The sequence below is a fragment of the Phalaenopsis equestris genome, unplaced genomic scaffold (assembly GCF_001263595.1).
Source record: "Phalaenopsis equestris unplaced genomic scaffold, ASM126359v1 Scaffold000135, whole genome shotgun sequence".
Classification (NCBI taxonomy): domain Eukaryota; kingdom Viridiplantae; phylum Streptophyta; class Magnoliopsida; order Asparagales; family Orchidaceae; genus Phalaenopsis; species Phalaenopsis equestris.
Genome location: NW_018164577.1, coordinates 231,431 through 254,552, shown reverse-complemented (window position 1 = coordinate 254,552; position 23,122 = coordinate 231,431). Strand labels below are relative to the sequence as shown.

The window sequence follows — 23,122 nt, the reverse complement described above, 5'->3', positions numbered from 1 at the left end:
CTTTAAATTGGAGTGAAAATTCAATGAAATGTTACCTTTGTATTGTACATCTGTTGTTAATGATAGTTGCGTATTTTTGCTCTAAAAGTAAATGCCTGGATTACTTCACTTTGCTGAGTTGATGACAACTCGACATTATGTCCTGTCGGCGCGAATTGATCGTCTTGATGCATAAGCACCCGCTCTAGTCGACAGGCCGACCAATAAAAGTTATTTCAATACTAAAGTGGACAGCACTCTCCCAAACAAACTTGGTTGGTGTAAATGGGATCCAAATAATTTTATAGTTTTTTCGGGCGTGGTGAAGCATTAGTCTTCTTCACATGAGCTTATGGAAGATTTACATACATATGACACAGTTCCTATCTATTTTCATATCTAACAGGCCAACTTTTGTGTTTTACATTTATACAATTCTATTTATCTTTAAGGTGTAATTCATTTATTAAAAGTTGAGAGCATTGATATTTTTCATGTTTTGTTTACTTGATTTAGGTGGTCGCAAACAACATTTGCAACTGTGCATAGTCTTCGCCCTTGGCTTCACTTATTTTTTTCCTATTATTATTATTATTTTGCTGTTTTAATTTTTGAACAAATTGTCAAATTTTATGTTTTATGGATTTATCTGTTGATTGTCATTTGCTTTTTCTTTTATTTCTGAATCAAGCAGAGTTTTTTTATAAACAACAGATTGAACTTATTACATGATAGAGCGTACATCATTATTGTTATTATTGGAATATTTAGATTCATATTACACAATTCTTATGAATTTACATATCTAACACCTAAAGTTTGATATTTACATTTATAACATGTGTGAACGTATGAATGAAAGTTGTATATTTTCACTTTTAGAAGTATAAGAAAGGTGATGTTTCTGATGATATTTCTGATGTGTTGTAAATAACAACTTTTGAATGCTACGACTGCAATTGCCACTTCAAATTTTGTCTATTCACAAGATAAATGTGTAATATATCAATTAATGGTTATTTCATTATAACATAACAATTTCTATGCATGCTTGCATATTCAAATTAACATTTTGGCATTTCACAAGCTTGCTCGCAAAGTTGCGGAGGAGCAAAATTGGAGATAAGTCGAATACACTTAAAATACATCTCAAGTATACCAATTCACAAAAAATGAACTTTGAATATTACATAAGTACCCAACTATTAAATGTAATAACAACAAATATCCACCATAAAGAACAAAGCATGTATGAGATATAACTTCATGTGATAAAAGCAATAAATCCTTCCTCTTCCTAGTACAAGAGCATGATAAGCACAACATTTTCATCCGCAAACTTTTCATAAATATCATTTCTATAGGCTTTAAGTTACATACCCTTAAAAGTGTGTATAAACCACACAATGAAAGATTACAAGAGTTTTGCTTGGCTTTCTCCCACCAATCCTTCCTTTTTCTTGCTCTCACTTTTTTTCCTAATAATAATCTCTTTCCTCTACCAACTAAAAACATTTGAACCATATTCAATCTCACTCATGCTGAAAAACCCAAATTAAAACCATCTCTCTCTCTCTCTCTCTCTCTCCTCTCTTTCAAATAAAAAAGCCTGCCTAACCTCTACATTTTGTGTTTAGGGCTTTTTCAAAAAAAATATAATAATAATAAATTGTGTTTTACAATCTGACTTAATTAAGTGGGTAGATGAAAGAAATCTGCGATTGGAAAATAAAATTTATAATAAACTTCGTAACTTTTTGAACAATTTCTTTTTCACCAGCTTTATAGCCACTTCATCAAACATACCGTAAACCCTTATTCCCATCTTTCTCTTCCAATGCTCTCATACAAAACCTATTTTACATGGCTAAAATTCAGATATCTACAAGGTCAACCTCTTCTTTCACGCAAAGCCATTCTGCACTGTCATCATGCAAGAAATCACATTTAGAAAATCTAAACAGGGCAATGATCTCTAATTAAGACAAAGTAAGACAAAATAGACATTTAGGTTTGGGAAATTTACATGCGTACCACCCAATGCTTATATGTATTTACATATCTAACACCTCAACTTTACTTCATACATCTATACCAACCATCCAAATCCTTCAAATCAAATCCAAAACATCACTATGTTTTGCTTTTAAAAAGTGAAATACACATTTTCATGCATAGCTAGATAACATATAGATAACAATTGAAGTTTAGGTGTTAGATATGTAAATACATAAGAAATCATTTTCATGCATAGCTAGTATGTACATACAGATCACTCAAATCTTCAATATAAAATCAGAAATAAGACTATTATCTACCTTTGAAAGTGAAATACACCTTTCCATGCATAGATTTTTGTAAATATGAAAGTTCAGGAGCGAGAAATGTAAATACCTAGGCTTGTGTGCTAGTATGTATAATTACATGTTTGAATATAATTACTTGACTAACCCTGACATTAAAAGTGCAATTACCGGTTTCTCGGCTACTTTTTCAGAAAGTATTGCCCATCCCTCATATCTAACTTCTCTTCCGCTATAAGCATGGATAAAAAGCTTTGTAGTTGTTGAAGCGACTTGTCATATGTTGGCTCGGCGACACAAAACATCTGAAACATAATTTCAAGAACAATTTCACAGATCAAATTGTACGAAGACGATGAAGAACTTGCGAAATTCCCTCAGGATAGTAAGCACTTCACCTTCAGTGTGTTATGTATTCTATCCAGAGTCATGCCACCAAAGTTTGTTAGCATCCCTTCGATAAATTTCTGCAAAAAAATGAAGGTTGATTATATGAATATTTCTTTTAAACCTTTTTAAGTTTTGTAGCTGTTCAAGAAGAATATTATTATTATTTAATCAACCAAAACACTCAAAGACTTTGAGGGATGTCAAGCAAGCGCTATATAATAAAGCACAGAGTCTAGATTGCCAGTATGCAAAGGCTATCACAACACTAGAAAGTATATATAATAAAAATAGGGGTAATTATATACAGACCACCCAAAATATTTACAAATTAACCACCCAGGTGAGTTTTTTGAACTATCGTTACGCGTTCCACGATCGAACTATTGAGAATTTGATAAAAATAAAAAATATGGGTTGGGGTTTGAGTGAGACTTAGAAACCACTCAAAGACTTTGAGGGATGTCAAGCAAGCGCTATATAATAAAGCACAGAGTCTAGATTGCCAGTATGCAAAGGCTATCACAACACTAGAAAGTATATATAATAAAAATAGGGGTAATTATATACAGACCACCCAAAATATTTACAAATTAACCACCCAGGTGAGTTTTTTGAACTATCGTTACGCATTCCACGATCGAACTATTGAGAATTTGATAAAAATAAAAAATATGGGTTGGGGTTTGAGTGAGACTTAGAAACATGTATGAAATAGGATGGTTGACTTGTAAATAGCAAGTTTCGGGTGGTCTGTATGTAAATATCGAATGCATTATGACATGTAATTCTATGGATTACCTTGTAAATCTCCATTCCCAAAAATTCCACATCAATCAATTTCAAACACAAATACTAAATTTGCTCCTAGAAAAAGAGCGAAATCAACCTCAATAACAAGCATTCTTCTGCGAGCAGGTGGAGAGATTGCACCTATATTAAGTCTTGACCTCAGATTTAAAAAAATCTTGATTTAACTATAGGAGAAATCTGATTTAAAACATAAATAATAATAATAAATATATCCTAGGAGAAAAATTCCTCATAAATTCTCATTATATCGAATAGGCCCGGGTGTAAGTGGCGACTTTTCCAGAGTACTCATTCCAAATGGTACAAAGATTACAAGGATTATTTGCAAAAACCTTGACGCGATTGAACGACAAAGCCTTTAAAAAGCCAAAATGAAAATATAAAGGCGCAGAAGAGAAGAGAAGAGAACTAATGCCAATTCGGAATGAGAGAAGAAGACAGAACACGTCATAAGAGAAAGAAGTCATGAAAACTGCCATAATATACAACGCAAAAACTAAAGTTCACAAATGCAATTTAGAATGATACGCATGATGAAAACACTTAAAAAAAAGCATAATTTGTTAGCAGGTTGTAATTTCTACAAAGACACATTCAAATAATAATTTGAAGTAATCTGAAATTTCGTAGAACCGCAATTCTGCAATTGATCTAAATTAGCACTGAAAAAGGAAAAACAACACATATAACACAGTTAACAAAACTCCAATCATGCATGCACACTAAAACAAAAAGAAAAGAGAGATGAAGCGATACCGGAGAAGAGCCCAAATCAAAATAAAAATAGAAATATTATTGCAGAAATTTAATAGGGTTACAAAACAGATTTTTTAAAATAAGAAAAATAACAGCACACACAAGACTAGGGCGTAAGTTGGAGAGGGGGTGCTGCAGTTTGAGTGGAACCAAAAGGTTATTGCGGGTGTAGGGTGGCAGGAGGGCCAACTGAAAATCAGTTGGTAGGATAGCAGCTGGTATGGGGGGTTTACAGCATCAAGGAAGGGATGATAGCTTGCTATGGTGTGGAGAAAGGTTGGTAAAGCAGTTACAGTGGGCAGGATGCCGGCTGGGAGCAGTGGCAGAAAGAAATAGCGACGGTCCAGCATGAAACGATGGTGAAGATCAGCGGCCCAACAAGATTACACGGGAATATCTTGGCGGCTGAGGGACAGGTAAGCCGTGAAGTTTAATACCACAGTAAGATATGGAGTAGTGGGATTTATGTCCCAGCAGAGCAGGAGAGGCGACGAGAAAACCAGTGGAAGGGGACTGCGGTAACAGTGGCAGCAAGTTGGAAAAGTAGGCTGGGAGGATGGCGGCAAGCAGGAAGCCGCGAGCAGGTGAGGTGTTGGCGGCAGCGGAGGGAGGTTGCGGGGATGGGGAAGTTGAGGACAAACAACACCTAAGATCAAGATACAATCGCTGGAGCACCATTCGTCCTCAGATACAGCCCTAGGAAGTGAGAAGGGGATGCCGGCTGTCCTCACTAACTGAAACAGAAAATAACATAAACTGAAAACCTGTAGAGCAAACACACATATAAATTGGAAATAGATGGGCAGGAAATGAAAACAGAAAAGGAGGCCGGTTCAGCCTTTAGTGGTATGTATGTAAATCTTTAAATGTGTAAATACATAAGAATTTAGTGGTATGCGTATAATTCTTCCTTAAAAAAAAAGTCTTAACCACTGAGACGAAAGAATGGACTACCATGAAAGATGGAAGAAAGTTCCTGAACCTCTATCTTGAAAACTGAAGGACAAAAATAAAAAACCTAACAAAAGAATCAACAAGATAAAACTATGAGGCAGAAAATTACGACAGCATTATGCATTTCACATCATTAAAGTTCTAACCTGATATATGGTCATTTCTTTCTGCACCTGTTCCTCGAATGATGCCATGGAGCTTTCTCCTTCTTCATCCATTCCTTCAGTTTCATTGGAAATATCGTGTCTGTTTGCATCGGTGACATCATCAGCAAGGGTAAAGACACGATCATTAGAGTTTGTTCCTCCGGAATCTCTAATCACACCCTAAAAAAATGAGAAAGAAATAAACAGATAGCTGTAAGTTTCAGAGATTTGATGCCTATCTAGAAAGTTTGATCAAGGGAAAAAGTTGATTTATAAATTGAGCAAAACATTAGAGTTAGAGAGAGAAAAAAGGGAGATTTTTCATGTAACTTTTATGATTCTTTTCAGGTAGCCACCTAAGTCACCAACTTTCACAGCCATATTAACTACAGGTTAGTAGTTTGTGGAACCAAGATTATCGCACTTAGAATACAGAAAAGGGAAATTTACATACATACTACACAACACTTATATATTTAAATATCTAACACCTAGTTTGATATTTACAGTTCTAAAATGTGTCATAAATCTATGCAAGAAAATGCGTATTCCACTTTTAGAAAGTTAGTGATAGTGGTACTTGTTTTGTGATGCTAAAGATTTGGTGTTCAAGCAAATATGAATGTATAGGTGTTAGATATTAAAACACATATGAATTGTGTGGCATGTATGTAAATGCCTCAAATAATAACTATTTATTAAGACTGGCTAATGCAGGCATGAGGCGTGGATCTCCAGCATTCCAGACGCCTAGACCGACCAAGCCAGGCATGGGAGAGCCGATTGGCTCTTCCACAAGGATTTGACATCTCCTTTCAATAGAACGGCCTAACCCTAATTATCTAGACCTTAGATATTTGATTCTTATGCTTTAGATTTTCAATTTTTGTATATATTTTTTGTCAGGATAACCATCGGCATCTCTCGTGTTCCATTTGAGAGTTGAATCCAATGGCAAGTGGTGCTCCCGTTGTATCCCGTTTTGAGCCGGTGATTTTCATCACTTTCCCATCCCACGCAACCTTTCCTCCGCTGTCTTCTCCACTGCATTTACTGTCGCGACTGAAAAACAGCCTCTTTTGCTCTTTTACTCCCGCCGCGTACCCTCCCACTACCTACCCTCCCGCTGCCTACTACCTTGCGGAACAGCCGATCCTAACTTGTTGCCAACCCCTTCCGGCAGCCTGCCACCTTGCTGCCACCCCTTCTGAACCTCTACCTCCCTACCACAGCCACTAACACAGCCCTTCCTGCCATCCCTACCATCCAACCAATCCCAGCTTGAAGATTTTCGGCCATCCAGCCCACCATAACCATTACTTAACCCTTAAACCGCAGCACCACCTCCCTCGCCCTAAGCCCTAGTTTGAGTTTGAGCTTGTGTTGTGTCATTTGTTATTTCCTACTCCCGTGTACTAACCTTTATTTGATTTCAGCCATAAAATTTGTGTTTCCCATTGCTGTTTGGGTTAACACGGGTATAACCAACTGGTGAGCTTGAGCCTCATCAAACTAAACCAATATTTTTTAATCCCCTACGCAAATACTTCAACCACTCAAAAGCAGAAAATGAACCTTTTTGCATTTGGATAGTGAGAATGATGTTAATAACAAAATAAAAAAATAATCAGAACAAATAATAGGTAAGTTTGAAAAAAAAAAAAAAGCTTTATATAACAGCTTTATATAACTCACCATAAATAACTCACCATAAATAAGACTTTTTACATGTACCTGATTCAAACACCGGCCAATACAGATGACGCTCAATAAAGATAGCAAAGAAAAGGTTGATAATAATACATTCTAATTAAGTGTCAAAATGGCCCCAGACATTTTACATGTGATCATTTTAGTCTCAGAGTTTATTAAGGTATCAATTTAGTCTATAATTTTTTAATATAGACTGAAATAACTTACACGAGGGACTATTTTAGGCCCAATTGAAAAAATATGGGGCCTAATTTGGGACCTTTATAGACTTTTAAGACTAAAATGACCCCATGTAAACAATCAGGGGGAAAAATTACACTTCTAATTAATAACTATGCTTATACAAAGTCCAACGTAGATTGTAATCTTCAATATCCATTTAGCGAAATAAAGCAAAATTGTAGAACAGTAGGAGAAAGCTCATCTCCAAGTGCCCCATAAGAGCAAGACACAATTCCTTTCTGCTAGATCGAAAAACGTGTTAATCCTAATTAAAACTTTGAGCTTGGTTGGTCAGACCACATGCCAAAGAATAAAAAGCATAGAACTATGTAAAAAAAAACCGAGGCACAGAAGATTTGAAGAAACAAGAAATGCATCTGTCCAGAAGTAGTAGTGGCTAAAACGTTAAGTTCAAGCCTTGGTAAAAATCCTGGTTTAGTAAAGTGTAAACAGGAAAATTATGAGAAATTTGCACCTTCCAAATGCATTTAAATGTATACCCGGATCATTCATTTCCTTGGGGCACAGAGTTTCCGTGTTTCAAATTGAATACAAATATTTTAAAAACAATAGAAATTTACATAAATATCACACAATTCTTATGCTTTTATGTATCTAAAACCTAAAGTTTGACATTTATATTTATAACACATAGGTAGTAAAAATCTAAGCATGAAAAGGTGTATTTCACTTTTAAAATGTTAGTGATAGTGATATTTTATGTGATGTCAAAGATTTAAGTGTTATGTAAGTAAATATGAAATTTTAGGTGTTAGATGTGTAAATATATAAGTTTTGTGTAGTATGTATTTGAATTTTCCTAAAAACAAATACATTCAAGTTTAAGCTAGGGTTGTTCTAAGTCTCCACCACCATAGAATGGAGTGAACTGTAGCAAGAACCAAAAATAAAGAAAGATTTACAAATCTAAGATCTAAACTTCAATTTTTACATATATGCCACCTTAACTATGCATGGAAAGTAATAATGGCATTTTTGATACGATGTTAAAAATTTGAGCGATATAAATGCAAAAGGTAAAGCTTAAGTGTTACACATAAGAATTGGGTGGCATGTATTTAAATGCCCCAAGAATAAGACAAGTAGGTAAACCTGAGTGCGTATGCTAGCTTCAGAAGTACTTAACAGCCATACCTTACCTATCCAAAAACTCATTCTTCTGTTGAGAACATCCACAGGTAACCCAACAGCAGCCGCGAGGCTTTCAGAAACCCAGCTGCAAAAAATTAATTATGTTAAAAGAGGATTAACAAAAATGCCACATCCAGTATTTCAAATTGCTTACCTAGTTTTCTCCTGAAATTGCATGATAATTGCTGCATGTAATGGAGTGACGCTGAATTCCACATTTCGATCATCAAACTGCAATTCTAGCTAAATTTGCAGAAATGTATGAGGTCAAGAAAGGAAATGATTGACATGTTACCAAAAAGGCATTAATTGTTCAGCAGGGAAATGTTTTCTGGAATTGGACCGATCATAAAAAGTGCCATAATGACTAACCTTTACGGTACCAAGATATTTCTTCCATAATAGCTTACGAGGAGCTTTGATTTCGTGAAACTTCTCGGCATAATCTGAAAGAATTTGTTCTACAGGCAAAGGAAGATGAAGCGATTCTTCCTGAAAAAAAGATCAAACAGGCCAATGAAACTAGTAAATCCACAACTCATTATTCATGAGAACAAACAAGCCTACTTTCAGTTTAAAATATATCAATATAAAATATACTTATAATACTACAATTTAAAGACTTAATGCAGTGCCATCAGTTTAGACGTATTCAGTTTCTTTTTATCTATTTAAAATTTTTAAATTCATTTGAAATGTAATAAGGATAAGAAAGCCTAATAGAATTCTTGAATCCTTAATTTTCTTGCCTTGAGATCTTACGAATTTGATATCAATAGCCTCAAAATTCACTAAATGGTATTCTTAAAACCTAAATTGTCCTTCAACTAAAACAAGCCTCGAGAGTTGGAGCCAGGAGGAGAGTAGGAGAGAGAGAGGGGGACCAACAAAGAATTATTATGAGAAGAGTTGGGGGGGGGGGGGTGGATTCCCTTTTTTTAAAAGGTTATAAAAGGCTTCTTCGTACAATCATAAAAAGGAAGCGATTATAGAAATCGCCTTTAATTACCAGAATGCGAGAGTGATTACCTAAATACAATCAATGCGCTAATTTAATACAAGATTCTTGTTCTCATTTAAGTTTAATACAACAGTCATGAGCAGATCGATACATTTAGTTTGGTCAACTAGGTTGACCGGTTACATGACAATCGTTCCTGCTGAGGAAAAGCTAATCGATTGACTACTTGTGATTGAGCGCCCCTAGAAGAAACTTGGGTAGTTGAGACCGTAAGCGCGGTCCGTCAATTGAATCTTTCGATAGTGTGGGTCTGCTGACCCAATGGAGCGGTCAATCGTAGGACGATTGGTTCAGATCGTGATCCCTCAACCTGTCGTTTTGATTTCTCGGATGTTGTCCTTAGCCGTTGATCCCATTCCTGTCTATATGCAACAGTATAACAGTGACTTTAATTATAATTTTCACTTATATTTCTCACTTATATTTCTTTACTTATATTTCTTTATTTTACAACATTGCCAAAAATTTGATCTTGAAGAAAATAAGAATTTAACTTTTCAACTTATATATATTGGGACATAAATATCGTTATCAAGTAATATGAGACTTTTTGATTAAGACCTGAATATCGAACCCACAGGGAGAATACGCAATATGCACTTTTGAACAACAATTTTATATTCTAAAAATACAATTACTTAAACTATAAATATTTTTGCAGTATTAAAATTCAAATCTATTTGATAGTTTTGATTTATTGACAGAACAATAACAATTTTAAAAGATAACTTGAGTTTATGTAAAAGAAAAATACTAAATTTGAAAAATATCTTTCTCCTTATCATGAATCAGTAATAAGTATAGGAATTCTGTCGTGGAAGTATGCAAATTGTGTTGTGTGAAATAGGAGCAATTATATTATTTACCCTTACTAGAGATGTTAATTTAAAGTTTGTTGGTCGTGTGATCAATATGTTTGCATTGCATAGTTTTCCTTTCTCGCTCAAGCAATTCAGATATAACAAACGTTAACGATGGATCGTCCTACTCTAATGCTGCTAGAATCCAGGGTTCAAATCGAGAAGTTGGTTGCGATCCGACCAAGAGGAGTTCCCCGAGTGTTGGATGGGCCTGTGCATTATGCGAACAAAATTAGAGAATTATTATTTATAATATACCCACTAAATTTACAAATTGGTGACGATACATCCTTTTATGTTTACATAAAATATTTTCAAGGAAAAAAACTCTTCAAGTCAACTCCAAGGGCCCAACTAGCAGACTGACTGTCCTTGGGTGGTCAGGTCGACTTTCTACAGAATTAAGTTCCCTGGGGAAATCGAATGTGTTTGTTGAAGTACCGAGCCGCCCATCTTTTGACCTCTTCCTGTCAAAGGGCCAACTCGGTTCGCTTTTCTTCCGCTTGATCAAGGGCCAATATTGTACCTTTGATGTTTGTTTCTTCCTATTCGGCCAGGTTCTCCTTTGCGAATGGCACGGCCATGACGAAACTTCGATTATGATGGTTGTACTCAACTGGTAACACTGCCTACATTCCATGAGTTAGCATGAAGGGCGTTTGGTTGGTCGCCGTTAACGACGCCGTCCGAATCGCCTAAGGCACAAACGTAGTAGATCCACCCAGTTCCCTTGGCTCCTTAGACTTTCTCCCTTAACAAGTTCAAAATTATCTTGTTGGGTGCTTCAGCTTGCCCATTTGTCCAGGGGTGATGGACCGAAGCAAAACACAAATCAATGCCCTGAAGTGATGGAGTTTCACACCATTTCAGCAGTGATCTAAGCGAGAGGTTTAGCTTTGATCCACCTAGAAAAGTAGTCAAGCGTCTCTATAAGGAACTTACGTTGGCCTTTAGATGGAGGAAAAGGACCAAGGATGTCATGGAGTAAATGAAGTTCTTAGATGTTTTCACAACAAATTTTAACATCTGGATTGGTCAAATCAAGAAGTAAATGAAGTTCATGAATTTAAATCATCACAACTTCTTTCAACATTAAAGATCAATACTCTCCACAACTTCGATCCAAACTTTAATTACTTATCATTTTAAAGAGAAAGATAAAAAAACTACTCATAATTCATGGAGAAAACAAAACCATTTTAGTTTAAAAGTAAAAATTATTGTCAAACCAACAAGAAGTTTCGATTAAAACCAAATATAACTTAAAACAAAAGATAAAAATTTATCTCAAATCTTCCACCAAACTCTTGAAGTTCCTTTGAATCTTTTTTCTTTTACAACACTCAACTCTCGAAATAAAACTAAAAACAAAAGAAAAAAGTAAATTTTGTGGTGCTTGAATCTCTCCACAAGATTCTCCACGATCTACTTCTCAAAACTCCAGCACTCTCTCCCTCTTCAAGCACCAACTTCAAATGTAAAAACGTCCTTTTATAAATCTCCAAATGGTGTCTTGAAAACTCTTCAAAATGTGTCCACATTCGATGAATCCTCCAAAGGATGTCTTTTTTCACAAGTCTTTTAATAATATTTTCGTTTTCAGTGATCAAAACAACCCTCTTAACCCAATAGGTGCCTCAAATACCTCTTCAAAATTCGGCCAAATGAAGAAAACCGCCAAATAACTGTCTCTGGCGCTTAGGCGCGAACTTCTTTGTTTAATCGGCGCTTAGGCGACAAAACACTTTAGCACAATTTTCAACTATTTGCTCCAAATTTGATCATTTTTCACTCTTTTAAGCATTTTCACCTTTTTACTTATAACTAAAAGAAAAACACACAAATACCTTCCATTAAAGCGCAATATCTCAAAAATAGGTATAAAAATGTGTCTAAAAATACTATATATTTTAGGTGTATCAGCCGCCTGATTGTTTTAAGATTCGTGTTAGCAGTTTTGGCGTATACATATTAATTTCCCGAATTTTATTGCTCTTTGATAGTGGCAAATAAGATAATGACAGAGAAATTATTAAACAACCAGTGACACATAAATTAAGAGAATTGATTTGTAATTGACTTCCCTTTGGGTTCCGCGCCCGGTGAGCCCAAAATATAGGGTTGTGGGCTTGGCATGGCGTTCCTTGTTGTCAGCGATCCTCAAACAATTTGAGGGCTCCAATGGCTGAGGGTTTCACACCCTGTTTCCTCAACCTCACCTGCATCGTCATCGGAAGAAGCGACCTCGTCTTTGGGTATCAAAACAACACCTCTAGAAGAAAAAATTATTCGCTGCCGAGGAAAAGAGTTGGTGGATTATAGAGGAGCAGGGAGGCTTCTGAGTGGCATCCGGTACGCGGGGGAGACAAGTGGATGTGGTCTGATGTTGTTAAGTGGTTCAGTCTCTTGGACACGCTGATTGGTTTCCTCACACTGCCAAGAACAAAGGCCACCCTCACTTCTGCTCAGTTTGTTGTGGTCTGAGGGGTTCGATAAGACTTTAGAGGGTCTTAGCTGCCGAGAGCTTGGTGCAAGTGTGGACCGGTTTAACCTGATGGCGGCACGAACCTCTTATTTTCAGGGGCTGGCCTTAGCCAAGTCGGTGAGACCATTGGACGTGGCTCGAAAGAAAGCTGCCTCACTGCAAGCGAAACTGGGGAAAATGTGTGACGGTGGGAACCTCCTGAAACTTAAATCTGACAATGCTCTCAAGAGCCATGAAGAGTCTCTTGCGACTATACAAGCTCTGGAGGGAGAGATCAAGGAGTTGAAAAAGAAAATTGCTTCGTCTGTGTCGAGGAAGAACAAGCAGGACAGCTCAGAAGTGGGGTGGAGTTTGTTGTTAAGAGGTTTATCCATTATGGCCTCATTGACCCCAAATTTTATAATCCATATGAGTTCTCCACTCTGATTCCGGACAAGTTTGAAGAGTCTTCTGAAGAGGACGGTTTGGGCGACGATGATGGATCGGCCTCTCGCTAGCGCTCTGATGCAAAAAAGGACTTAAAAAAAATTAATGAATCAAAAGAAAGATATTTGTATATCTTTTGGGATATATGAGAACCTAGTATTTTTCTTTGATTTGGATTGATTACAATTTGATTTATTGCGAGCTCATCTTGTGAGTTGGTGTCGCGCTAGCCGCGCGACCGACTGAGATAATACGTTAATCTCGTTCAATCAAGTTGTCGCCTCCGGAGAGACTCGTATTTGAGGAAACCTTTAGGACCCACCGCGGATCTTGTTGTTGGCATGTGCTTGATTGCCTCCAAAGCTAAACCCCAAACTTTGGATATCACGTTCCTCTTGGTCGACTCTTAATTCTTCAGGACTTCTTTCTGACTTAGATTGTCGACTGCGAGTTGAATCGTGCTCCCAAACACTTTTTCATAGTGATCGATTAATGCATGTTGACTAATTGGTTGGCATAGGGGACCTAAGTTATCACCGACCCTTGCCCCATTCAATCGATTGCGCCCTTGCCTTGGTCAGGTTTGTTCCTTTTGCTAAGTGCGGTTGTGTCATCACTTGCTAGGGTCACCCTTGGAGACTTATTTCCGAGATGATTTGCACATGCTCTTTTGTAAAGGTGGTGCAAGCAATTAATTGATTCGTCATAATCAACCGTTAGGATCGCACGCGTCATTGTGTACTTATGGGCACATATACATTAGTTTTATTAGTTATTCTTCCATTCGACGTACCTGCAATCCAAGAGCCTAAAATTAGTAGTCAGAAGACTCCTGCAGCACCCTTGGTCGGGTAGAGTTCCCCGCTCGTTGAGAAACGGTGATTGCCATTTTCAACGGGGTTCATGGCGTCGCCACATCACGTGACCCCGGTGGGTCGGTATTAAAGGCTGCATTGATGGTGATGTGAATTCCCTTTCTCTTTCCAGTTTGGGAAATCCGCCACTGGCCTATCCCGTCATTGTATCAAGTTGTCCTTTTCACGGTAGGTTCCAAGCAAGCTTTTGTCAGGAGCCATTGTTTCGGATCATTGACACATTTTCTCCTATAAAAAGAGAAAAGAGGGGGGGGGGGGGGGGGGGGGACAGATAAAAAAGGGGCGCGAGCCGACGAAGCAGAAAGGAGGAAGCTTCGAGCGACAGATTGCGACAAAATCAATGGCCAACAGTTGGAGGATAACAATGGGAGCATGGACTGCTCGGCGAGGGACCAATAGCGCAGGCCTTCTTCCAATAAGAGTGAAGGGCCTTGCATGGGTCATGTATTGACTTTCTTTTTCTTTGAATCATGTGTCGAAAGAGGGGGTTTGCATTGAGTCGAGTGTCGAACACGAACCCAGACTAGGTTGACTACTGAGATCATTCCAACTTGCGAACGGGTGTATGATCCCAAGGGGATGTGTTGCGCCAGCAATATGTTCCTAGGGAATGAAATATGTCTGTTCGTGGCAGCCGCTAGAAGCTCGGTCGAATCTGAGGAGCTGATGGGTAGAAGTCGAATCTGCAAGCTTTCAGACGGCATGTACCAGTTTCCACTTTCTCTTTTGCTTCCAGGTTTCGCGAGGAAGAATGTGAAGAAATGGAAAATCCTCTCCACGAGCGGATATGGTGCCTAACGGTAGCATATTGTCAGCTACTTCAAAGGGCGTCCCATCTATTCGACAGCTGTTGCCCGATGCCCCAGGTCGACCCTTTGGCGAACGTTCGAATGTGAAGGGGCATCTCCCTTCCCCCGTTACCTTCGCAACTTTAACTCTTCCTTGTAAAGAGTATGCGAGGAAACGGAGGGTGAGGAGAATGAGTGCTCTTGATGAGAGCAACGAGGAATTGAGGGCAAGTTTTGACAAAGAGCCTTTGATTATTCTGAGGCTGTGTTTCTCATTAAAAAGTATTGTAACAGATGTACCTTTTGCGTTTATTGTTACCTGGAAGTTTTATACCTTTCGACCAAGATGAATAAACTGGTCCGTATTTTTTGGTTATAGATTCTTTTCTTAGTTTGTTGGTCGTGTGATCAATATGTTTGCATTGCATAGTTTTCCTTTCTCGCTCAAGCAATTCAGATATAAGAAATGTTAACGACGGATCGTCCTACTCTAATCTTGCTGGAATCCAGGGTTCAAATCAAGAAGTTGGTTGCGATCCGACCAAGAGGAGTTCCCCGAGTGTTGAATGGGCTTGTGCATTATGCGAACAAAATTAGAGAATTATTATTTATAAAATTTACAAATTGGTGACGATACATCCTTTTATGTTTACATAAAATATTTCAAGGAAAAAAATTCTTCAAGTCAACTCCGCTCTAAGTCCGAGGGCCCAACTAGCAGACTGACTGTCCTTGGGTGGTCAGGTTGACTTTCTACAGAATTAAGTTCCCTGGGGAAAACACTTTCTCTCAAATGTGTTTGTTGAAGTACCGAGCCGCCCATCTTTTGACCTCTTCCTGACAAAGGGCCAACTCGGTTCGCTTTTCTTCCGCTTGATCAAGGGCCAATATTGTACCTTTGATGTTTGTTTCTTCCCATTCGGCCAGGTTCTCCTTTGTGAATGACACGGCCATGACGAAACTTCGGTTATGATGGTTGTACTCAACTGGTAACACTGCCTACATTCCATGAGTCAGCATGAAGGGCGTTTGGCTGGTCGACGCTAACGACGCCGTCCGAATCGCCTAAAGCACAAACGTAGTAGATCCACCCAAGTCCCTTGGCTCCTTAGACTTTCTCCCTTAACAAGTTCAAAATTATCTTCTTGGGTGCTTCAACTTGCCCATTTGTCCAAGGGAGCTTGCGTGTCGGCTCGTGATGCAGGGTCGCGTACTTTTGACACTGCTCGCATTTCCTTAAAAAATTTTCGACATCCTTGAGGAGAGTCGGCCAGAAGTAGGCTTACTGTTGTACATGATAAGCGGATTTTTCCTCTGGAGTGGCTCCTGCATTCCCCGTAGTGTACCTCCCGGAGAACGTCTAGCGCTTCATCCTTACTTACCTCAGGTATAAAGAGGTTACTGATCGCCTGAAGAGCTTTCCTTCTATCATCAGGTACAAGGCTGCCATAATTTTGAAGCATCTCGGATCTGTGACATCTTCCGGTACTTTTCCTGTCTCTAGGTAGAAGATGTATAGATTCATCCAGCTTTTTGTTCCTTCGACAATTACTTCCATCGTTTATGGTTCCTCGATTGCGGGTCAAGTGAGTCTCTGTGGGGCCCACCCAAACAAATGAGTTTGGATAGAATGTAGACGACGAGGTTTTTCTCGCGGCCCACGTGCTCTATCAGGAAGTTTTTGAACCTTCCTATTTCCATCTGCGTCTTGGTGAGGTACTTAGCCAACAGTTCATTTTGAATCTCGAACCATCCGTTGGTTTGCTTGACAACAAACAGGAAGTCTGACCTCACCAGCAAATCCCATGCGCCTACTTCATAAGCCTAGCGAAACTCGACGATCAGGGCATCGCACTCTGTCTGGTTATTTGTAACTTCGAACTCTAATAAAATTGATTGGTAGACATGTTCTCTGAATGGGCTACTCAACGCCAATTCCAGTCTGACAATCGCTTGCTTGGACGATCCATCGACATGCAGTATCCACGTCCCGTCGCTGGTGCGGCTTTCTTAGTCACGCTTCTTTACCTCGGAGAAGTCCGCCAAGAAGTTGTCGATCGCCTGCACTTTGATAGTCGTCCGAGGGACATACTTGATGTTATATTCATTGAGTTCCACCGCCCATTTTAACAGTCGATCGGAATGCATTGGCTGATTGAGTACAGACTTCAAGGGGTGATCAGTAACAACTTGAATCAGGTGCATCTTAAAATAAGGCCTTAGCTTGCGAGAGGAAATAATTAATGCAAATGTCAATTTTTCCATAATAGGATATCTGGTTTCGACGCCTCAGAGTGCTCAACTGGTACAGTACACCAGAAATTGCTTCTAGGCATCATCCCGGACCAGCATTGAGCTGACCACTTTCGGTCCTACCTCGAGATGCAGTGACAGTTCCTCTGCGGGTTTTGGACATTGGAGTAGTAGTGGTGACGGTAATGAGCCCTTTAGGCTTTTGAATGTCGACTCGCAGTTGGCTATTCCTTAACGCTTTGAAGAATGTCGCACATTTATCGATAGATTTAAAAATGAAACAACTGAGTCCTACTACTCGATCAACCAGTCTCTAGACCTCCTTTGCGTTTCGAGCGGAGGGCATGTCTAGCATCGCCTGAATTTTCTCTGGATTGGACTTTAAACCATCAACTGTTAGTAAAAAATCAAGGAATTTGACAGTCGATGTTCCGAATGTGCATTTTTAAAGGTTAAACTTCATGTTAAACTTATTAAGGCTTTTGAATGTTTCTTCTAGGTCTTCTATATGTTATTCGATTGATTTACTTTTAACTAAGACATCAACCACATATACCTCAACATTTCTTACTTTCTGATTCGAAAAAATTAAATCCATAAGGTTCTCATAGGTCGCCACAATATTTTTTAGTTTGAAAGGCATTACATCAAAATAAAAAATTCCTTGAGCAGTAATAAAAACAGTCTTTTCTGCATAGGTCAAATGCATCTTTATTTGATGGTAGCATGAGAATGTGTCACAAAAACTCATTACGGGGTAGCCGGCCATTGTGTCCACCGTGTCGATTCTTGATAAGGGAAATGTGTCATTTGGATAGCTTTAAGGTTGGTGAAGTCGACGCACATTCTAGATTTGTCACTGGACTTTCGAACCATCACCACGTTCGAGAGTTAGGTGGAATACTATGCCTCCCGGATGTATCTCGCCTCTTTCAGCTTCTAGACATTCGTTGTGATTGGCTCAGCCATAGTACTTGCCGTCAACGGAAGCTTTGTTGTACAGGTCGAGAGAACAGGCTAATGGTATGTGACATCAATCAGATTTTTGGTCATCTCAACGGTTATCCATGCAAAAGCGTCCCGATGCATGCGAAGAGACTGGATCAATAGGTCCCTGTGTCTTGCATCAAAATTCTCACTAATTAGAAAGGCCTTACCAAGCCCTTCCTCATCGGTTGCAGGCAGCTGAAGAACGGTCTCACTAGTCTCGAAACCCCCATCTCTCTGCATTTGGATGTAGAGCGGCTAGTGGTTGACATTGGTGACCGCTTGAAGGTAGTAGCTTAATTGCTCGAGGTTCCTTCAAACAGTAATTATTTCTCCATCTCCGAGAAATTTTAAGGCCACATGGTAAGTTGAAATCACTGTTTGGTAACTGTTCAGCAATGATCGGTCGAAAATGACATTGTAAGTTGGGGCGAAAGAGCGTACCTCCCTTGATCTGTGCCTCTTCAATGTGGACTGTCGAGACGACTCTCCGCTGCCCCGAAGATAGCTGAGATGATCCCAGCAAAGTAGTTCTCGCGAGCCCGGACGGATCCGTCCATGGGCTTCTCCGCTGGAGTCTTCCCCTGTCGCCACGTGTGTCCGCCGATATTGACGAATTCCTTCAATTTTTCAACCTGAGTGAGCTCTACAAACTTCTAGAGATGGAGACACTCCTCCGTGTCGTGCCCATAGTCTCAGTGATGGGCACAATATTTGTTTGGGTTGTGAGGGCCGGCTTAGCTTTCAACGAAGAGGCCTTTTTGAAGTAGTCCTTATTTTGGATGGTTTGGACCAGCTTGGCCATTGACATATCCAAGGGTGTCGAATCCAGTATTTACCGATATACGTGAGATTGCTCAAAGAGTGGGTTGACCACTAGTCAGTGTGATGCCTCTGAACCCTGCTGCTACAGTTACTCCCTCGATCATCCCGGGATCAGAGGTTGTTGTTCTGTTGACCATCAGGGGCCCAACCACTCTTTTGCCTTTTCTCGTCGTTCCGGTCCTTCCACTTCTGTGTCAGTAGTCGAATGACTCTAGTTAGGTTCCTGAGGAGTCCAAAAGGTCCTCCTTTGCGGCGATATGGTTGTTAGCTAGCTTCAAGACTTTGGCGAGATCTTGGTTTGAGCAAGTTTAGCTCATACTTGAATCGTTGGTTGTGGATTCCCTGCTTCTAGTGATCCGGGCGATGAGAGGCTTCAAGTATTTTACATCTAATATTTCCTTCTGGAAGCGAGTGATGTAGGCCCATAGCCTTTCGTTCTCTCCATGTCGGATCTAGAGAAGGGTCTCAGTATCCTTTCTTGGCTTTTGCACATTGATGAAGTGCACCAAAAAGAGTTTTTTGAATTCGTAGAAGGATGGGATGATCCCATCCGATAGACTGTTGAACCACCAAAGCGTGGCCTCCTTTAGCGTGGTCAGGAAGAGTTGACACTTCATAGAAACATCAATATGCAAAACTCCAACCAACAATTCGAAGGAAGCCAAGAGGTTTGTTGGGTCGCTCTTCCCCTAGTAAGGATCCAGATAAGGAATCTTTAACTTCGTCGGGAGTATAGTCTCTAGAATTCATCGAGAAGACCTGCAGTCGGCCGAGTGGGAGCTCCTACTCGATTCACCCAGAGCTTAATCATCGACATAGATGTCGCACTATCGACGAGCTCGGAGTCTCGCTGCTCTTTGTTCAGTCGATCACCAAACTAACCATTAGGTGCAGGCAGATCTTTGCGAGGGACCTTCTGAGGGCGAGTTCCCAGAGATTCTCCTTCCGAGAGTGGTGATTGAATGTTTCTCTGAGTTATGGCCGCTTGAAGAGCCTCGAACTGGTCCATTATCTGCGCTTGCAGCACCTGGACTTCTTCCTGGATGCCTTGCCTCACTGTTTCTCTTAAATTCCATGGGTATCACATCCCTGTGGCATGTCCATGCTCCATGCACCACTTTTTAAGATGTTGAATCCTAAATTGACCTTCAAATAAAGCACGCCTCAAGAGCTGGATCCGAGAGAAGGAGAGAGAAGCGCCGACAAAGAATTCTTGAGAGGAGTCGGTAGGGAGGAAAGGGAACGTCTCTTTGTTCACCATTGGACTTCTATGTATAGAATGTCTCTTTGTACGATTACAGAAAAAAGAGAGCAATTATGAAAAACACCCTTAATTATCAAAAGGAGAGAACGATTATGAAAACCACCATTAATACAGTTAATGCGCTAATTTAATGCAAGCTTTGTGTTGTCATTTAAGTTTAATACAACGATCGATTAGTTGTGCTCCCACTAATGCAAAGTCGGACAATCGATTAGTTGTGCTCGAGCGCCCCTGAGAGAAGCTTGCGACCGTAAACGCGGTCCGTCGATTTAATCTCTTGAAAGTGTGGGTCTACAGACTCGATGGAGATGTCAATCGTCGGACGATTAGTTCAGATCGTGCTCCCTCGGCCTGTCGCTTTGATTTCCTGATTGTTGTCCTTAGCTATTTGATTGCTTCGAGATTCGTGCTAGCAGTTTTAGCATATATCGGTATCTTCTCAATTTCATCCTATTTTCTACTTATTTTAAAGCTCCCCACGAATCATATGGCTATTTCGTATCAAGTTGAATTTCTTAAAGAGTTTAGCCCTCTTTCTCATCAATTTTTTGCAATTTTCTAAATAGACCTTCCAATATATGTAATTCCCATCCTAATTATCAATCCAATAAAAAGCCAGCAACCCTTTAAATTACATCAAATGATCACCATTGCCTATATGGCAAGGTCATAAGACCATCATTTGGCTTTCCACTTCTTGGAGGTTTAAGTCACGCTGACGAGCCTTCCAATGGATGAAAGATACATCCAGCTAATCTGAGTCAACACATATCCAATATAAACTTGTTAAATAAAAACTCAAACCTTCTAAAAGAATTAAGCTCCATGCCAGTTAATTTGGGCCTTCCAACATATGTAAGTCATATCTCAATTGATATCAGTTTTTCAAAAGAACTAAGTCCCAACCCAACCTATCGTAAGCCATCAACTATGCTAACAAGTACTAAGAAAAATGAAATCAACTAACTAAAAATCATGCGAGCCAAAGAAATAAGTGTCTTAGACATGTTTTGTCAAGTCAATATGTAACTCAAAAATAAATGATTATCATGTCATATCTATGAGCTCTTGCCAAGTAATTTCCTCTAAACTGTAACTGCTCGCTTCTGAACTATTCAATGAAAAACTAGTAGGCCAACCATCCACAGGTAAATTAGTTGGCAACAACCTTGAAAACGTGCCTTTCAGACGTACATTCTCACCTTGCATTGTTCGAGATACAGAATAATTGGTAGCACATGGTTAGTAGTATGACCCTCTTGACGCTACGACGAAAGATAGTCTAACATTGCTTGATTAGGTTCAATGGATGCCTGAGACGACAAAACCATGTGCTCTTGAACAGGTCTACTTCTATCCATCCAACTATCTTGAGCAGGTCTATTTCTATTCCATCCAATTATTCCCACAATTAAATTCACTTTTAAATATTAAATCTAAAATTAATCCTTAACAGCCTCCTTAGTCAATTGTATTCTCCCACAAGTGTGAAGGCAATTAACTATGAGAGCTTGCATCTACAGAAAATCTTGACACCATATCTAATTAAAGTAAGGTCAGGAATTACAAAAAATTTAATTTAAAAAAAAAATCGTCTCATGGAAAACTGGTCTCAAGCATCCTCTTTTCATGATCGATCACTTACTAAATATGGTGATGGTCTGCTTAACTTTGTATGAAGACTTTGTAGGCACGCAAACCATTTTGCCTTTTCAATAACCTCAATTTCTCTACAAGGATGTTACTTTGATTAAAAGTTTTCATAATAGTAAAGTTTTTTAATGCCAAAATAGTAGCATATCATTCTACAATAAAATAATTAAAAGAATAACTTCAATTCTCTAGAATCAGGGCCTATTGTCACGGACTAACTTTGCTCTAGTCACCTGTGCGGCTTTAGCGCTCTTCTTTAGCACTAAATCAGTCTAATCCTCACAACGCTTTGACTTGTGAGCACCAAACACTCTAGAGAAGAAGAGTAGAGAGAAAGGAACACTTCGCACTTGAATACTTGGAAGCTTTGATTGAATACTTAGGTGATTACAAATGAGAGAAGAGACCTCTATTTATAATCCCCCTCCAAGCCATGAGAATATTCTAGAATTCCCTACTTTCTAGATTATTCCATACAATTCTTACTTATTCCATACAATTCTTATCTTACATAAATACATATTCCTAGATCCTTCTAGATTCTTCTTAAACTCTTCATGCTCCATCCTTGGATCCTTCATGAAGTATTGCCTTCCTTTGACATCTGGAATTGGGTAGAAGTTTCTAGAATTGTGTGGAACTCTCTTCCACCTTCTTGGCTCTAAAAGGTTCTTGTCATGCAAGCCTCTTATAGAGTTTTCCTTTCCATGCTTGTCTTGACATTTCCTTGAAAATGGCAGGGCATGAAACTCTCCCCCACTTAAACTCGGAATGAGGGCATTGTGGCTTCCTTTGCACCTTTGAAACTACCTCCTCAGTTTGCCCCCCGTCTTGGAAAACCTTGGTTTCTCCTTGGTGTTATGGGAGAGGGGTGTCATGCAGCAAGTAAAGGGGAAGACTAACAACAAGTCATATTAGTTTGCCTCCATGTCAATTTGCCCCCAGCCTAAAGATAAGAAACGTTTCTCCTCGTGTTTGCCCTTGTCATCCCCACCTTTGACATTACAACTCTTCTTATCTTCAAGCATTCTAGACTCCTTTGAATAATTAGTAAAGCTTTTAGCAGCCGCGATGGCAGTGGCAAGATCTTGCACTCCTCGCCTCCTAAGCTCGGCCTTTGCCCAATGTAGTTGAAGAGAGCATCATTGTCTGACATATCGGGGATTTAAAGAATCAAGCTTGTAAACTCCTTAATGTAGACTTCACTTAAACCCTCATGCTTAAGCCATCGCAGTCGGGCTCGAGCCTCATCCTCGGCAT

General features: G+C 39.2%; 2 protein-coding genes across 5 annotated transcripts in view; one reads left to right on the top strand and one right to left on the bottom strand.

The window, feature by feature from the left end:
- The window catches only part of LOC110021567 (nuclear pore complex protein NUP107), a 60,313-nt gene extending 59,600 nt beyond the window's left edge, over positions 1-713 (top strand). For all 3 annotated transcript variants that reach the window (XM_020720107.1, XM_020720106.1, XM_020720108.1), the window contains one exon: positions 496-713. The gene's annotated coding sequence lies outside the window, so the exon portion shown is untranslated. The remainder of the gene's footprint in view (positions 1-495) is intronic.
- Positions 714-2,258: 1,545 nt separating this feature from the next.
- LOC110021566 (anaphase-promoting complex subunit 2) overlaps positions 2,259-23,122 on the bottom strand; it is a 64,561-nt gene continuing 43,697 nt past the window's right edge. The window contains exons 11-16 of one of the 2 annotated variants that reach the window (XM_020720104.1): positions 8,798-8,917; positions 8,580-8,668; positions 8,429-8,510; positions 5,339-5,518; positions 2,681-2,749; positions 2,259-2,587 (exon numbers count right to left, since the gene is read on the bottom strand). In XM_020720104.1, coding sequence (XP_020575763.1) covers positions 2,465-2,587; positions 2,681-2,749; positions 5,339-5,518; positions 8,429-8,510; positions 8,580-8,668; positions 8,798-8,917 — 663 coding nt within the window. In that variant the 3' untranslated portion in view covers positions 2,259-2,464. Of the gene's footprint in view, positions 2,588-2,680; positions 2,750-5,338; positions 5,519-8,428; positions 8,511-8,579; positions 8,669-8,797; positions 8,918-23,122 lie in introns of those variants that run through there. The other variant, XM_020720105.1, reaches the window with a different exon arrangement.